Source organism: Oncorhynchus nerka, linkage group LG25 (genome assembly GCF_034236695.1).
Source record: "Oncorhynchus nerka isolate Pitt River linkage group LG25, Oner_Uvic_2.0, whole genome shotgun sequence".
In the NCBI taxonomy this organism is placed as follows: domain Eukaryota; kingdom Metazoa; phylum Chordata; class Actinopteri; order Salmoniformes; family Salmonidae; genus Oncorhynchus; species Oncorhynchus nerka.
Genome location: NC_088420.1, coordinates 43,444,017 through 43,462,550, shown reverse-complemented (window position 1 = coordinate 43,462,550; position 18,534 = coordinate 43,444,017). Strand labels below are relative to the sequence as shown.

At 44.3% G+C, this 18,534-nt stretch overlaps 1 protein-coding gene across 2 annotated transcripts in view; it reads right to left on the bottom strand.

The window, feature by feature from the left end:
- Positions 1-17,913, bottom strand: part of LOC115109541 (protein BANP-like) — a 68,660-nt gene extending 50,747 nt beyond the window's left edge. For both annotated transcript variants that reach the window (XM_065009799.1, XM_029634536.2), the window contains exons 1-3: positions 17,739-17,913; positions 9,416-9,494; positions 5,618-5,706 (exon numbers count right to left, since the gene is read on the bottom strand). In XM_065009799.1, coding sequence (XP_064865871.1) covers positions 5,618-5,706; positions 9,416-9,485 — 159 coding nt within the window. In that variant the 5' untranslated portion in view covers positions 9,486-9,494; positions 17,739-17,913. The remainder of the gene's footprint in view (positions 1-5,617; positions 5,707-9,415; positions 9,495-17,738) is intronic.
- Positions 17,914-18,534: the final 621 nt, after the last annotated feature.

The following is an 18,534-nucleotide window of genomic DNA, read 5'->3' as shown; positions in this document are numbered from 1 at the left end:
TTGATTGTGTGTGTGTGTGTGTGTGTGTGTGTGTGTAAATGCATGTTACACATTGGTGTGGTGGATGAAATAAGTTCCCTTCTTTACAATGAGCTTAGAGACTAAGCACTACAGTAGACCTATTCTTACAAACTTCGGTTTTCGTTCTTCTTCTATAGTATTATGGCGGTCCGCAAACAAAAGTTAAAGCTGCATGCCACCACCTACTGTACAATCTATTATACTTGGTGATATAAAAGGGAAAATGGAAAAAAAATAATAAGAATAACCCAACCAACTATTAACCGTCATTAAAAAAACACCACCATTGCACTACTTTAACACCATCTAATCCTACCCCAGGCCGACATCCTGGGAGGACAGAACACTACCATTCAACACCGCCTGTAACGCATCCGCAGTACAATACTGTAATCCTAAATACTTCTCTGCAGCTGGCATCACAACGAAGGTGACAAATATAACCACGGTTATGTGAAATGTATGGATCACTCCAATATATTGGTATCACTCCGCAGCGGAGGGATACATCTGAGGTGAGACTTTACAGATTTACTCCAGTGTACACCTGTGTCACAGCTGGGGTCCGCCCCTATATATAGACCCAATGGCCGCAACTCACATTCTCTACATAATTTGAGGCGCCTCTAGCACCGTAGAGGATTGGAGTGATCCATATAGCTCACATAACCGTGGTTACATAGGGAACATTGGTTATGTTTAACTATATTGGATCACTCCAATATTTTGGTATGCCCGTACCAGATTTAGTCGGTGCTAGACGGACCTGGCCAGCCAGCAGCGAAGTCCCAGCGCGGGACCGAGACGCAGGGGCCGTCAATGTGGAAGGGGGTCCCGGCACCATCACGGGAAGGGGAGGCGACGCCCAGGACTGCTGACGCAACTGCAGAGGGAGGTGCCACATTTACCCGATAGTACCTAGCAAAGGTGCAAGAGGCAGCCCAGCTGGCCACAGCACATATATCAGTGAGGGGTACACCTCTCAGTAGAGCCCAGGACGCAGCCACACCTCGTGTTGAATGTGCCAGCACAGATCCCAGCACTGGCTTGCCAGCGAGGCGGTATGCTATCGTAATCGTGTCACGATCCAGTGAGAGAGCCTCTGCTTTGATAGCCCAGCGTCCAGGACTCTCACCATAGCAGACAAAGAGCTGGCCTGTTATTCTCACTAACCGTGTCCGCTCCACATAGACAGCCTGTGCCCGCATGCCGGTGGGAGGCCCAGACTCCCCCGCCACTGCCAGGGGGTCGTAGGCAGACAGAATAAAAGGGATGTTCACATGCCTGTCAGAGAACCTTTGGGAGGAATGAAGGGTTGAGGCAGAGAGACATACTCCTCCCACTGGGGTCCATTTGGTAGCATTCAGAACGGACCGAAAGAGCATGGAGCTCACCCACCCTCTTCATGGAAGTAATCGCTACCAAGAAAGCCACATTCATAGTGAGGTGTTTCAGTGAGGCAGACTCCAATGGCTTTGCCAAAGCTGCCAAGACCACATCCAGATCCCAGCTAGCTATTGAACGGGGCCTAGCTGGACGCAGGCGACAAACCCCTTTCATAAACCTAGAGACCAAGGGATGGCACCCAACTGGCCTGTCCATCCACCCCACAAATACGCTCTCAGTAAAAGAGGCTGCCAAGCCCTCATCCAAGCGAGACTGCAGGTACTGCAGGACATACTGCACCCGCATGACTCGGGCACAACCTCAATACCGATGCACAAAGAGTATAACAACCACCAGTGCATATGGTATGCGACAGATGTAGCCGGTGCCCTTGCGCTCTGCATGGTCTTCATTACCCCCTCCTGTAGTCCTTAACATGGACCATTGGTGCCGTTCAGCAGCAAAGCCCACAGACTGAGGCGGTGCGATCTCGGATGCCACAGAGTTCCCCCGGCCCGAGACAGCAGGTCGGGTCTCAGGGGCAGTTGCCAAGGTGTCCCAGACAACAGGGTCAGGAGAAGGCTGAACTAGAGTCGTCTGGGCCAGTATGGGGCCACCACTAGCAGACGATGCTCCGCCATCCAGATCCTGTCCAGCACAGCCTGGATCAGTGGAAAGGGGGGGAATGCGTAAAGCTCCAGCCCTGGCCAATCATTAGCCAGAGCATCCAAGCCCAGAGGCCCTGGTGGCACCGACATGGAGTACCACGGGGGCAGTGTGCATTGTCCAGGGAGGAAAACAGGTCTACCTGCGCCCTCCTGAACTTGTCCCACAGGTGCTGCACCACCTCGGGATGTAGGCTCCAGTCCCAAGGTGGCGGGCACTTTCTCTCTCTCTCTCTCTCTCTCTCTCGAATAACACCTGAGAGAAAGGAGCAACAGCGCCACCTCAACAACGCCCTGAGGAACTGCATGGTCACCCACAGCTGGCGGTGACGGTGGCGCTTTGGGTGCAGCCGGTGGGAGTTGAACCACTATTGAAGAGGCCGGAGATGGAGCAGGCCCAGGGGAATCAGCAATGAGGCCGCCGTCAGCAAGCCCAACAGGCGATGGCACGTCAGGGTGGATACCACCCGCCCCTGCCGAAAGTGGTCGAAACAAGATAAGATCGCCTGAACCCTTCTGGTGGGCAGGCGTGCTCTCATGAGGACTGAGTACAGTTCCATGTCAAAGAAGGCCACCTTTTTTTAAACTTCAACCCCTTTTCTACCCAATTTTATGGTATCCAATTGGTAGTTACAGTCTTGTCTCATCGCTGCAACTCCGTATGGACTTGGGAGAGGCGAAGGTCGAGAGCCGTGCGTCCTCCGAAACACAACCCAGCCAAGCCACACTGCTTCTTGACACAATGCCCGCTTAAACCGGAAGCCAGCCGCAATGTGTCAGGAAACACCGTACACCTGGCAACCGTGTCAGCGTGCATTGCGCCCGGCCCGCCACAGGAGTCACTAGAGCGCGATGGGACAAGAACATCCCTGCCAGCCAAACCCACTCCTAACCCAGACAACGCTGGGCCAATTTTGCACTGCCCCATGGGTCTCCCGGACGCGACAGAGCCTGGACTCGAACCAGGATCTCTAGTGGTACAGCTAGCACTGCGATGCAGTGCCTTAGATCACTGCGCCACTCAGGAGGCAGACGATTCTTGTCATTTATAGTAATACCCAGCCCACCGATGTAGGTCAGGAGCATGTCTCAGTCTGACAGGACCTGGGTCTTGGTTAGGACACAAATCAGCCAATCAAATCAAATCAAATGTATTTATATAGCCCTTCGTACATCAGCTGATATCTCAAAGTGCTGTACAGAAAAGCAGCCTAAAACCCCAAACAGCAAGCAATGCAGGTGTAGAAGCACGGTGGCTAGGAAAAACTCCCTAGAAAGGCCAAAACCTAGGTAGAAACCTAGAGAGGAACCAGGCTATGTGGGGTGGCCAGTCCTCTTCTGGCTGTGCCGGGTGGAGATTATAACAGAACATGGCCAAGATGTTCAAATGTTCATAAATGACCAGCATGGTCGAATAATAATAAGGCAGAACAGTTGAAACTGGAGCAGCAGCACGGTCAGGTGGACTGGGGACAGCAAGGAGTCATCATGTCAGGTAGTCCTGGGGCACGGTCCTAGGGCTCAGGTCCTCCGAGACAGAGAAAGAAAGAGAGAAGGAGAGAATTAGAGAACGCACACTTAGATTCACACAGGACACCGAATAGGACAGGAGAAGTACTCCAGATATAACAAACTGACCCTAGCCCCCCGACACAAACTACTGCAGCATAAATACTCCTGTACTGGAGGCTGAGACACCGCCATTGCTTCCCGGAGGAACTCCCCGCAACCAGGGCAACCTTCTGCAGGTAGGCCTGCAGCAGCATGGCCACGTTGGTAAGGCAGCCAAGAGAGCAGAGGGACCCATGTGGCTTTCAAGTCCGCATCAAAGACTCTGGGGGGGTCCTGGCTTCAGTTGCGGGTTCCACACTATAATCTCTCAGTCCGGGAGGACCATGGGAGCTATCATGGCATCCATGGTCGGGTACTCCCGGAGGCCGAGTGACTCGTAACATAACTCCATGGTCCAGTCTTTGCTGTGAGTCAGAAGAGCCCTCTGGCAGAGGCTTAGTTCTCCTGCAAGGCCTTGCAGAACTCAGCAGAGATGGGGACAGATGGAGAGTCATCTCTGTCCACCAGTTTGATGTCCAGTGCAGTGGCTACCGGAGTGAGTAGGCTCCTCATTGCCTCTCGAGCCTCTGGGGGCGATGAAGCCCCACTGCCGGCTTCTGATTGCCTGTCAGCCTGGTAGCCCCGCTCACGGTGGTGAACAGTGCCAGCATCATCCCCCAGGAACAGCTTATCACTGGTCAACAGGGAACAGCTGTCATCGCCATCGAAGCTATCAACCTCCTGATGCAGGGCATGCGCCCTCCGTTTAAGGTGGTCCCAGAGGTCCGACTCCTGCCCCCATCCAGGACTGGCAGCAGATGGGCAATGCCTGCGGTGGCTCCAGCTATGCTTCCTAGGAGGGATACTGGGCCCAGGAGAGGGACTAACAGCTCGCTGGTACACTACTCCTGAGGGAGGGAGCTCGTCCCCAGCCTGAGCCCGAGCCTGGCCGACCCACTTGTGCATGGATTTGATTTATTTGTTTTTTGTTTGTTTTTTACACCAACTGCAATATTACCTAGCTGGTTTTAATATGCAAACAGTAAGAACAGCATCATATGATGGAGTAATTCCATTAAGGAACTCCAAAGTTAGTCTCAACGTAGTGGAAAGCCCACCGCGATACTCTTACACTCTTGCAGGGGAAAGAGCAAGACAAAAAGCCCACGGGGTAATTAGCAGAAAACCTGCACCTATGGCATCGGGAGCAGCATGTTAAAGCAATTTACAACACACACATAGAACAAGCCAGTGGGCAAGTTGTGTAAGGTGAATTACAGTTTGTGGCAGCAAGAGCCACCATACTAATGGATCCCCATGGAGTCGTAGTGTAACGCTAGCGAAACACAATCCCGACAAACCACGGGCGGAAGATACAGATCAAACGCGTGCAGCGAGTGGAGCACTCAAGAGGAGGTGCTAGGCATGTGGCCAGCTTCTCCAGGCTGCAAACAGCCAGTGAGTATAATTCACTTACCAGTGACTTACCAAGATGAAAAATGAAAGAGAATGTGTGTCGCGGCCATGGGGTCGATATGTAGGGGCGGACCCTAGCTGTGACACAGGTGTACACGGGAGTAAATCTGTAAATCCTCACCTCGGATGTATCCCTCTGCCATGTTTACTTTCACTTTCTAACCGAAGTTGGTGTGGGTTTTCTTTTTATCTCCGTATATGGCAAATCTCATGGGCGTCCATGGTGGGTGTTACTTGACCAGCACCCAGACAGTAGGCACCCCCCCATAGATGCCTTTCAGAACCCATTTTAAAACCCCACCTGTTTTATACTGGTTGTCAGTGGCTCATTTTTTGTTCCATTTTTCTGTTGAGCAGTGTGTGTTTTTTGGAGTTCTTGTTTGGGAACATAACACTACATCAATGCAATTTGATTTATTTTCATAGGACAAACAAACTGACATGCTCACATGACTGACTCAGCTTAGAACTGCATATCATATCCAATATACCCCTGAAGTAGTCCACAAGTAACCTACCTTTAGAGATGCATCCTGGGTGCTGTTGTCCACCCTTGGCCTTTTCCTGTCAGGCTTGTCATCAGAATCTTCATGATTGTCCAACACATCTAACACATCACACACAATCATTCAAAAAAAGATGCACTGTTGCTGCTGGTATGTAGCTCTTTCGAAGTGATTTATCCAAATGTACCCTAGCAGCGCACACGCCCCACCCACCTAAGGATTTGTCTTTTTGAACAATCCATTTCCTGTGTTTGAGGGGTGCAAAAATCCACCTGTCACTTTCATCTCACTGGATTGATTGCTTTCATTTTAAAAGCAACTACCGAAAATGAACACGGATTATTGTGATATTATCTTTGATCTCGCAAACAATGTAAAGTATGTTTAGATAGATTTTGATTTTTAATCCGAGTGTATCCTGCTACTGACACATTTGTTTAATTATGCAAGAAAATGTGACAACAGTAACTAATGAGGCAGACTAGACAGAGCAGGTAAGGCAGATAGGGCTGCAACACTTGCTCTCTTCCACCCTTATGTTAAATCATATATGCAAAAACACCTGGGGCCTCGTTTATAAACATTGTGCAAACGCAAAATATTCCCCAAAACATTCATGCGCCAGTTCACGCATTAAATTGGCTGTATAAAAACTGAACTTGATGAGAGAATGTACTTATCCTCCCGCCATCTTTAGACCATGCGTACGCACAGTTTCTAGTGGCAGCCTTGTGCAAATGGGGACTAATATCTTGACATATTCGTAACAAAAAAAAACAGGTAGCTCAATATAATAAGATCATTTGCTGTTAGTGAGAAGAGCAAAAGTAGACGTATTTTATCTTTGCATTCTAAAATAATTACACATCTATTTTCAATTATTTATTTCATTTCCATGATCATTGCAGAATAAATTCCTCACCTTTTCTGACTGTGATGGTTTCATACTCACAAAATAGCTTATAGGCCTACAACAAGTTTGTATAGGCTACCATTCTATACAATCCGATCCGAAACACAGTTTAACGGTTGAACAGACTGTTCACCTTTTCTATTGACGTTTGTAGGCTACGTCTGAAAACTGTAAAGTCAAATTTATCGAGTAGCCATAATACATACAGTACCAGTCCAGGGTTTTTCTTAAATGTGTACTATTTTCTACATTGTAGAATAATAGTGAATACATCACAACTATTAAATAACACATATGGAATCAAGTAACCAAAAATGTCTAAATATATTTGAGATTCATAAAAGTAGCCATCCTTTGCCTTGATGAAACCTTTGCGCACTCTTGGCCTTCTCTCAAACAGCTTCATGAGGTAGTCCCTTGGAATGTGTTTCAATTAACAGGTGTGCCTTCTTAAAAGTACATTTGTGGAATTCCTTTCCTTCTTAATCCATTTGAGACAATCAGTTGTGTTGTGACAAGGTAGGAGTGGTATACAGAAGATAGCCCTATTTGGTGAAAGAACAAGTCCATATTATGGCAAAAACAGTTCAAATAAGCAAAGAGAAACGACTGTCCATCATTACTTTAAGACATGAAGGTCAGTCAATGCGGAAAATCTCAAAAACCATCAAGCGCTATGATGAAACTGGCTCTCATGAGAACCGCCACAGGAAAGGAAGACCCAGAGTTACCTCTGCTGCAGAGGATAAATTCATTAGTTAACTGCACCTCAGATTGCAGCCCAAATAATTGCTTCAGAGTTCAAGTAACAGACATCTCAACATCAACTATTCAGATACCACTGTGTGAATCAGGCCTTCATGGTCAAATTGCTGCATAGAAACCACTACTAAAGGACACCAAAAAGAAGAAAACACTTGCTTGAGCCAAGAAATTCGAGCAATGGACATTAGTCCGGTGGAAATCTGTCCTTTGGTCTGATGAGGCCAAATTTGAGATTTTTGGTTCCAACTGCCGTGTCTTTGTGAGATGCAGAGTAGGTGAACAGATTATCTCTGCATGTGTGGTTCTCACCGTGAAGCATGGAGGAGGTGGTGTGATGGTGCTTTGCTGGTGACACCATCAGTGATTTATTTTGAATTCAATGTACGCATCATCATTATGGCTACCACAGCATTCTGCAGCAATCTGCCATCCCATCTGGTTTGACTATAATTTTTGGAATACCTAGGATAGGATAAAGTAATCCTTCTCACCCCCCCCCCCCTTAAAATATTTAGATGCACTATTGTAAAGTGGCTGTTCCACTGGATGTCTTAAGGTGAACGCACCAATTTGTAAGTCGCTCTGGATAAGAGCGTCTGCTAAATGACTTAAATGTAAATGTAAATGTAATTTGATTTCAACAGGACAATGACCCAACACACCTCCAGGCTGTGTAAGGGCTATTTGAGCAAGAAGGAGAGTGATAGAGTGCTGCATTAGATGACCTGGCCTCCACAATCACCTGACCTCAACCCAATTGAGATGGTTTGGGATGAGTTGGACCACAGAATGAAGAAAAAGCAGCCAACAAGTGCTCAGCATATGTGGGAACTCCTTTGGGAGTGTTGGAAAAGCATTCCAGGTGAAGCTGGTTGAAAGAATACCGAGAGTGTGCAAAACTGTCATCAAGGTAAAGGGTGGCTACTTTGACAAATATAAATTATTAAGACTTTTTTGGTTACTACATGATTCTATGTGTTATTTCATAGTTTTGATGTCTTCACTATTATTCTAAAATGTAAAAATAAAGAAAAACTCTTCATGAGTAAGTGTGTCCAAACTTTTGACTGGTACTGTATATCATAACCATTCTACCTTTTCTGGCCATGAGTTCATATTCCCAAAATAGCCATACAACAAATGACCATGTGCATCTCTCATTTCATTGGGCCTATTAGATTATTATAATTTCACGTTGTTGCTCTATGCATCCGAAAGGAAGCACGGTTTATAACATACAGTAGAATTTAACAGGTGAATAGACAGTTGATCTTTTGCGTTGAAGTTTATAGGCTACCACTGTAAATAGGCCTACTGTTGTTTTCATTTGTTTCAGAGTAGTCAATGTTTCAGAAATCGCGGGCAGTGCAGCATATTTAGGTTCAGGAGAAAGTAAATGCAAAACATTATTGAATTCAAACAATCTGTTTACAGGTCCACAACCATTTGAAACAGATCAGATACAGCAAATGTCACTGCAAAAAAAATATTTGGCCAACACCACCAAAGACATTTGATCAAGTTTGCCATTGATATTTCCTTTAGATATACTGTCTTGGCCTAATTCCAATCTTCCAAAGTATACAGCAAAAAACAGCATTATTGTCACCATAAAAGGTGAATGATGGGCACTATTCAGAAAGAGTTATAATGCGTGTTTATAGGTTCACAGTTTTTCATTCAGGTCTGATTTATAACGGGAAACATGTGTATGTATGGCATGTGCCAGTTTATAAATCTCAATATTTGTGTGTGCGCGCAGTCTTTTCAGAAATAGTGCAACCAGATATTTTGTGTAACATTTCTGCAACGGTTATAACCTGTTTTTTTATGCAAATATCTTTTACTTTAACCTTTTACTTTAACCTTTTACTTTAACCTTTTAACAATTTCGATGACCGTTGCTAATGTACCCACATGGGTAGTAGCTACCATTAAAATAAAACATCTAAAGCCAGAAGTGAAGCGTCACCATTAGCCAATGGATAGTTAGTCAGTGGTGACCCTTCCTTTTCAATACAGACAAATGGATGTATAGAGACATTTTTGAATGTCCCCCTTGTGGTTTTCCTTGTCAGGTCACATGGCCCTAGTTATGGTGATTGGACAGAACTTTGTAATATAGATCTTACCAGTCTGGTCGCCCTGGCCCAAGTCCTCCACTGCTATCTGCACTATCTCCGCCAAATCTTGTTCCGACATTATTCAGACCTGTATAGCCAGAGAGGACCACAAAACAACATCATTATTGCAAATAAAAAGAGCCTTGACATTCTCTGGCTCTTCAATCCCAATGTCAGTGAATTTATGACAATCAGCAATAAGCAAATAAAACAGTTTGACAAAGGGGGTTGTTCTAAAAAAACCTGATGTCTGTGCTACATGTTTCAAGGAGACCACGATAGTCCTTGTGCCCAAGAACACCAAAGTAACCTGTCAAAATTTCTTCCGTCCCATAGCACTCACATCTGTAGCCATGAAAAGCTTTGAAAGGCTGGTTATGGCTCATATCAACACCATCATCCCAGAACCCTGGACCCACTCCAATTCACTTAATGCCCAAACAGAGCCACAGACGACGCAATCTCTATTGCACTCCACACAGTCCTTTCCCACCTGGACAAAATAAACACCTATTTGAGAACGCTGTTAATAGACTACAGCTCAGTATTCAACACCATAATGCACTCCAAGATATAACTAAGTTAAGTCCCTGAACACCTCCCTCTGCAGCTGGGTCCTGGACTTCCTGACGGACCGCCTCCAGGTGGTGAGGGTAGGCAACAACACATCCGTCACGTTGACCCTCAACACTGCGGCCCCTCTGGGCTGCGTGCTTTGTCCCCTGCTGTACTCCCTGTTCATCCATGACTGTGTGGCCGCACACAACTCCAACACCATCATCAAGTTCGCCGATGACATAAAGGTGGTGGGCCTGATCATTAACGATTATGAGACAGCCTACTGGGAGGAGGTCAAAGACCTCTCCCTCAATGTGGGCAAGACAAAGGAGCTTATCGTGGATTACAGGAAACGGAGGGCCGAACTGGTTGAGTGGGTTGAGAGCTTCAAGTTCCTCAGTGTCCACATCGCTAAGGATCTATTATGGTCCAAACACACCAACACAGTCATGAAGAGGGCACGGCGGCCTCCCGGGTGGCGCAGTGGTCTAAGGCACTAGCTGTGTCACAAAGACTCTGGGTTTGAGCCCAGGCTCTGTCGCAGCCGGTCGCGACCGGGAGGTCCAGGGGGCGACGCACAATTGGCCCAGCGTTTGGGTGGCAGGGATATCCTTGTCTCATCGCGCACCAGTGACTCCTGTGGCGGGCCAGGCGCAGTGCACGCTGACCAGGTCGCCAGGTGTACGGTGTTTCCTCCGACACATTGGTGCGGCTGGCTTCCGGGTTGGATGTGCGTTGTGTCAAGAAGCAGTGCGGCTAGGTCGGGTTGTGTTTCGGAGGACGCATGGCTCTCGACCTTCGCCTCTCCCGAGTCAGTACGGGAGTTGCAGCGATGAGACAAGACTGTAACAACTACCAATTGGATACCACGAAATTGGGGAGAAAAAGGGAAATAAATCAATTAAAACATTTTTTTAAAGAGGACACGGCAACAACTCTTCCCCCTCAGGAGACTAAAAAGATTTGGCGTGTGCCCTCAGATCCTCAAAAAGTTATACACCTACACCATTGAGAGCATCTTGTGTATGTGCATAGTCAACTCTTTTTGACTTGCTTTTACACCTGCATTGTTTGCTGTTTGGGGTTTTAGGCTGGGTTTCTGTACAGCACTTTGAGATATCAGCTGATGTACGAAGGGCTATATAAATACATTTGATTTGACTATGCACACACACACTGGAATCACACACTTACACTCACACTCCACTTACACAGGCACATATTCACCGCACACACATTTACACACTCATCACATACACTGCTGCTACTGTCTATTATTTATCCTGTTGCCTAGTCGCTTTACCCCTACCTATCTGTACATATCTACCTCAATAGCCCAATTCCTTGTACCCCTGCACATCGACTCAGCTTGGCTATATACATCGGGTACCAGTACTATCATTGCTCATTGTGTATTTATTCCTTGTGTTAATAATAATAATATAAAAAAATATGATTATTTATTTATTGTACTGCATTGTTGGGAAGGGCCCGTAAGTAAGCATTTCACTGTTAGTCTACACCTTGTTTACAAAGCATGTGACAATTCAAATGTGATTTGTTCTCTGTCTTTTGCTTAACTGGACCTCATAATTCAAGGATGAGTCACTTAACTAGTTTGGCACATATCACCACTCTACACCACTGGGATACATTTGTTTCAATATTGGTTGAGTCATGTGAATTTACTAGGCTTGATTAGAGGGCCACAAATCCTGACATGGCATAGAATATGCGTAACTCATCATTTCAATATTCTAACCTGCAAATAATAGGCAAATTACCTCAAGGTTGATATAAGATGACTGAAGAACTGACTACTTGAACTATGTTCTGCAACTGAGAAATTAATGAGCTCTTAGCCTTGTAGCTAGTAAAAATATACATTTTATTGTCAATATTATTAAATATCTATAAACTCAGTTAATCAAATGTAGTTAATAGTATTAAGTGGTTAGTGTCTGGTTCCATTTGTCAAAACACCAGACTTCCACCAGAGGGCACTCAACCCTAACCCTGTTTGAAATTCAGGTTGAATTCAAAATGTTATTGATTGTCCTTGATTTTTTTCCTCTTGGGTTCTGGACAGGGCCCCAGATTCAAGGAGAAAACAACTGAGAAAGAGTCTGATTTATTTCCTGCTCTATTCCCTGTGTGACGTTTTACCTGAGTGTGTCTGGGTTATAGAGCTAATAATAACAGGTAGAATATTGGCTTCTTGTTGAGCAAGCTTCCTAATGTGGGTGTCTTAAGGGCAGTGGTGGAAAAAGTACCCAATTAGATAAGTTAATAGAAAATGACTCAAGTAAAAGTGAAAGTCACCCAGTAAAATACTACTTGTGTAAAAGTCCAAAAGTATTTAGTTTTAAATATACTTAAGTATCAAAAGTATATGTAATTGATCAAATCTACCTAAGTATCAAAATCATTTCAAATTCCTTCTATTAAGCAAACCACAAAGCACCATACGTTTTTTGCCCCACTGTATATATACATATATATACACTGTATTCTATACTATTCTACTGTATCTTAGTCTATGCCACACTGATATTGCTCGTCCATATATTTATATATTCTTAATTACATTCCTTTACTTAGATTTGTGTGTATAGGTTGTGAAATTGTTAGATAATACTTGTTAGATATTACTGCACTGTCGGAGCTAGAAACAAGCATTTCGCTACACCCGCTATAACATCTGCTAAACACATGTATGTGAACAATAACATTATATGTCCATGAATGTTTCATATGTGTTTCAACCTGTCCCCAAATCTATATACGGTAGTTTTGATATTTCAACCTGTGTGTCCTGATCATGTCTGGTGGGGATAGACAAACTCAACATGCGCACGATGGAGCACACACACACGGAGCCAGTTTGATTATGATGTTAGTCTATTAGAGCTTTGCACACCTAGATTGTACAATATTTGCAAAAGCTCTGTCAAGTTGTTGATCATTGCTAAACAGCCATTTTCAAGAAAGCAGAATGAACCAGCCTTTCCTCTAGGATTTTGCCAATGACAAGCATACCCATAACATGATGCACCCACCACCTTGCATGAAAATATGAAGAGTGGTACTTAGTAATGTGTTGGAATTGCCACAAACATAACGTGCTGTATTCAGGACATAAGAGTTCATTTCTTTGCCACATTTTCTGTAGTTTTACTTTAGTACCTTATTGCAATAAAGGTACAGGTGGACCGTTTGCGCCACTGTAGGCTGCTACACAATATCCCATGATTAGTAGGCAAAGTTGGACACATGACACATAAGCTATGATCGAATGCCCATACTAACATACTGTATATCAAATCAAATTCAAATGTATATATATAGCCCTTCTTATATCAGCTGATATCTCAAAGTGTTGTACAGAAAAGCAGCCTAAAACCCCAAACAGCAAGCAATGCAGGTGTAGAAGCACGGTGGCTAGGAAAAACTCCCTAGAAAAGGCCAAAACCTAGGAAGAAACCTAGAGAGGAACCAGGCTATGAGGGGTGGCCAGTCCTCTTCTGGCTGTGCCGGGTGGAGATTATAACAGAACATGGCCAAGATGTTCAAATGTTCATAAATTACCAGCATGGTCAAATAATAATAATAATCACTACATACTTCATAACTATATACTATTAGTTAATTTTAGTATACTGTAAACCATGGGTGGGCAACTCCAGTCCTCGAGGGCCTGATTGGTATCACTTTTTCTTCATCCCTAGCAAACACAGCTGATTAATCAAATTGCATTCTAAACTGAAGATCATGATTAGGTGATTATTGGAGTCAGGTTTGTTAGCTGGGGCAAACTGTGACACCAGTCAGGCCCTCGAGGACTGGAATTGCCCATCCCGCTGTAAACGGTTTCCTGTCAGTTGAGCGTACTAACACCATTACTAAAGTCATTACTTTATTACATTGCTCTACATTTTCCTAACATTTGTCATAATTAGTTAAAGCAATGAATTTGTATACACTCTCGTTGGACTTCGGCTGCATATTTTCTTCAAAACTGAAAACGACATGAAGCCACACCCATTTACTGAAGAATTCCATTATGGGGCCTAAAAGTATACAAACAGTGTCAACTGTATACTTTGTATTTTGGCGAATGTAGTACGACATCCAGAAACTTTTGCCATACTCACTATATCCGTACTATGACCAATAAGCATACTATATACTCAATTTACGTCATAAATAGTACGGTTAGAATGAGTATTTGAAGCTATACACTATATATACACAACAGTATGTGGACACCCTTCAAATTAGTGGGTTTAGCTATTTCAGCCACACTTGTGGCTGACAAGTCTATAGAATCGAGCACATGGCCTTGCAATCTCCATAGACAAACATTGGCAGTAGAGTGGCTTTACTGAAGAGCTCAGTGACTTTAAACGTGACACCATCATAGGAAGACACCTTTTCCAACAGGTCAGTTCGTCAAATTTCTGCCCTGCTAGAGCTACCCCGGTCAACTGTAAGTGCTGTTATTGTGAAGTGGAAACTTGCAGGAGCAACAACGGCTAAGGCCACACAAGCCCACAGAATGGGACCGCCGAGTGCTGAAGCGCGTAGGTCATAAAAATCGTCTGTCCTTGGTTGCAACATTCACTAACGAGTTCCAAACTGACTCTGGAAGCAACGTCAGCACAAGAACTATTCGTCTGGAGCTTCATGAAATTAGTTCTTATGGCTGAGGAGCTGCACTCAAGCCTAAGATCAACATGCGCAAGGACAAGTGTCAGCTGGAGTGGTGTAAAGCACGATGCCATTGGACTCTGAAACAGTGGAAACGCGTTCTCTGGAGTGATGAATCACACTTCACCATCTGGCAGTCAGACTAATCTGAGTTTGGCGGATGCCAGGAGAATGCTACCTGCCCCAATACATAGTGCCAACTGTAAACTTTGGTGGAGGAGGAATAATGGTCTGGGGCTGTATTAAAAAAACATTTTTTTTGTATCTAGCCCCTTTTTCTCACCAGTTTCATCACCAATTACGATCTTGTCTCATCGCTGCAACTCTCCAACGTGCTCGGGAGAGGCGAAGGTTGAGTCATGCATCCTCCAAAACATGACGCGCCAAACTGTGCTACTTAATTAACACCTGCCTGCTTAACCCGGAAGCCAGCTGCACCAGTGGTGTCGGAGGAAACACTGTTCAACTGATGACCGAGGTCAGCCTGCAGGCGCCCGGCCCAACACAAGGAGTCGCTAGAGTGCAATGAGCCAGGTAAAGCCCCCACGGCCATACCCTTCCCTAACTTGAACGATGCTGGGCCAATTGTGCGCCGCCCTATAAGACTCCCGGTCACGGCCGGTTGTAACACAGCCTGGGATCGTACCCTTCTGTAGTGACGCTTCAAGCTGCGCTACTTGGGAAGCCTTTTGGCTAGGCCCCTTAGTTCCAGTGAAGGGAAAGCTTAACACTACAGCATACAATGACATTCTGTGCAAACAATTCTGTGCTTCCAACTTTGTGGCAACAGTTTGGGGAAGGCCCTTTGCTGTTTCAGCATGACAATGCCCTCATGCACAAAGCGAGGTGCATAAAGAAATTGTCGAGATTAGTGTGGAAGAACTTGACTGGACTGCACAGAGCCCTGACCCCATCGAACACCTTTGGGTTGAATTGGTATGCCGACTGAAAGCCAGGCCTAATCACCCAACATCAGTGCCCGACCTCTAATGCTTGTGGCTGAATGGAAGCAAGTGTGTTACTGACCCACAATACCCCATTAAGTGGAATTATGTTTTTAGAAATGTTTACAAATTAAATTAAAAGCTTAAGTGTCATGAGTCAATACGTATTCAACCCCTTTGTTATGGCAGTCTAAATTATATCAGGAGTAAAAATGTGCTCGACAAGTTGCACTCTGTGCAACACAAAGAGGTTGGTGTCACCTTCATTGGGGAGGACGTGCTTGTGATAATGGCTGGAGGGAAATCAGTAAATTATATTAAATACATCAAACGCATGGTTTCCGTTTGTTTGATACTATTCCATTTGTTCTGTTCCAGCCTCCACTGGTGTGCAATAATAGTCAGTTAACTTTTTTTTCTCATCTCTGTACCTCACACATGTAAGGTCCCTCAGCCGAGGAGTGGATTTCAAACACCGATTCAACCACAAAGACCAGTGAGGTTTCCAATTCCTCGCAAGGAAGGGCACCAATTGGTAGATTGGTAAAAAAAGAAAGCAGACATTGAAAATCCCTTTGACCATTGTGAAATTAATTACACTTTGGATGGTGTATCAATACACCCAGTCAGTACAAAGATACAGGCGTCCTTCTCCAACTCTGTTGCCGGAGAGGAAAGAAACCATTCGGGGATTTCACCATGAGGCCAATGGTAACGTTACAACAGTTAAGAGTTTAATGGCTGTGATAGGATTAAACTGAGGATGGATCAACAACATCGTAGTTACTCCACAATACTAACCTAAATGACAGAGTGAAATTAAGGTATCCTGTACAGAATAAAAATATTCCAAAACATACCCGTTTGCAAATATCTGGATTTTGGTTTGAATGCCACTGTGTGGAGGGGTGTGAAAATAAATTACTTTATTTATCAACAATTTACAATTAATTATGGTCATTATCTTGTTGGCAATAGTAAATAGAGGTATGGCACTAGAATTAAAGCTAGATGTCTGTACTTGAACGAACAGGCGACTGTGCACAAATGATACAGCATGTCTTCATTCGCTGACAATATGTTTACAACCTAACTTTAAACAATAACGTTGCAGATATTCTAGGTCTTGATATTGACTCTAAACTAGCTAAAAAAAACTGTGGTGTAATCACTAGTCCAAACGGTTCAGTTTTGCAACGAATTCGAGTTTCTGTTGGACAAATTTAGATAGGTCCCTGCCGGTTTGCTTCCGTTTAAGGTTTTGCTACAGAATCGACGTAACGTTACTGAATAAGTCCCTGAACCTAAATCATGACTGTCCACCATTGCATGTAGCTAGCTAGTTATATCTAGGCCAGCGTTTCCCAAACTCGCTCCTCGAAACCTCACAAAGCCGATTCAAATGATCAAACGTTGATTGTTTGGATAAGCCGTGTACTGCTTGGGTTAAACAACAAACGTACAGCCTTTGGGGTCCCCCAGTAAGTTTGGGAAACGTTGATATAGGCCAATTCAAGGGAGTTGTAAAGAAGTTCGCTAGTTAGCCCGTCTAATTTACATTCTAGATAAGCCTATATTCATCCATGTATATGTGTATTCTTAACAGCAGAAATTCTGAAAGATAAGCTATTACATGACAAACCATGATTACAGTAGTACACTAGCTAACATGTCAGACATTACCCGGCAGGTGGGCTACTTAGCTAGCTGGGCTAACTTGCATGGTAAATAAGGAATAACATTTCTGAATGCTGCCATATCTTACAAAACGTCAACAAAAAGGAGGCTACAAATTGAGTCACAGTTGTGTATTTAGATGTAATATATCAGGGCAAAAACAATTGCCATTGCAGAAGGTATACTAAACTAGCTAACTAACGTTAGCCATTTATAATTCGCATTTGCGGTAGCTAGCGTGCTAACCACAAGTACAACAAGCACGCAATACAATGGTACACTAGGCCTCAATGCCCATATCCGTGGCCGCGTTGTAAATTTATGATGTGGTTTATCTTATATTAATAATCCTCTAAATTAAATGTTGAATGCAACTTCAAAGCATACAGTATCTCCACTTCTGGCTCACGGGGTATGTACGGTGTTAGATTGGGTTATATTACCGTGTGAATGATGAATTCTCGTGTTGTTTGTAGGGATTTCGATAACGGCGTCCTTCCTCGCGAGAGAAAAAGCCTGAACTTCCTTCTCCGTTTCTTCTCTGACCACCCGCTGCGATGGCAGGGTTGCCAGGTACCAGCAAAATAAGTCTAGCCAGTGAGCTCTGAAAACCCGCTCACAAGTGCTTAACACTAGCCGATTTTTTTGCAGGGAGACGAGTTGGCACATTTATCCATCAAACCCTTTTCCCATAACGTTATCGAGCTAAATATCGACGTCATTTTAACGACATAGGCTAAGAAGCTAAATTTAGTTTAACATCAAAATAATTAAGAGTTTAAGAATTTCGCAAGAGAAAAGATCAGATACATTATTAAAAACTCTCCAGATCATTTTCCATCAATGGATGTCGATTTAACTTGTTTTGACTGCTATTATTAAGCAGTAAGGCCGAGCAGGTGTGCTATTTGGATGTTCTTAAGACATACCCTTTAGCCGTGGTATATTGGCCATATACCACAAACCCCTTAGGTGCGTTATTGCTATTATAAACTGTTTACCAACGTAATTAGAATAGTAAAACGTTTTTTTTCTTCTCCTTCCTGTGGTACAGAGTCTGATATACAACGGCTTTCAACCAATCAGCATTCAGGGCTCAAACCACACAGTTTATAATTGTAGATAAATCCGGTTTGTGAATGTGCATAACTATAGATACATCTGACAGGTGAGTTTGAGTGATAAGTTGGACAGAGGATCTCAAAATCTCTGTGCAAGAAACACTGGGATGAACTTAAA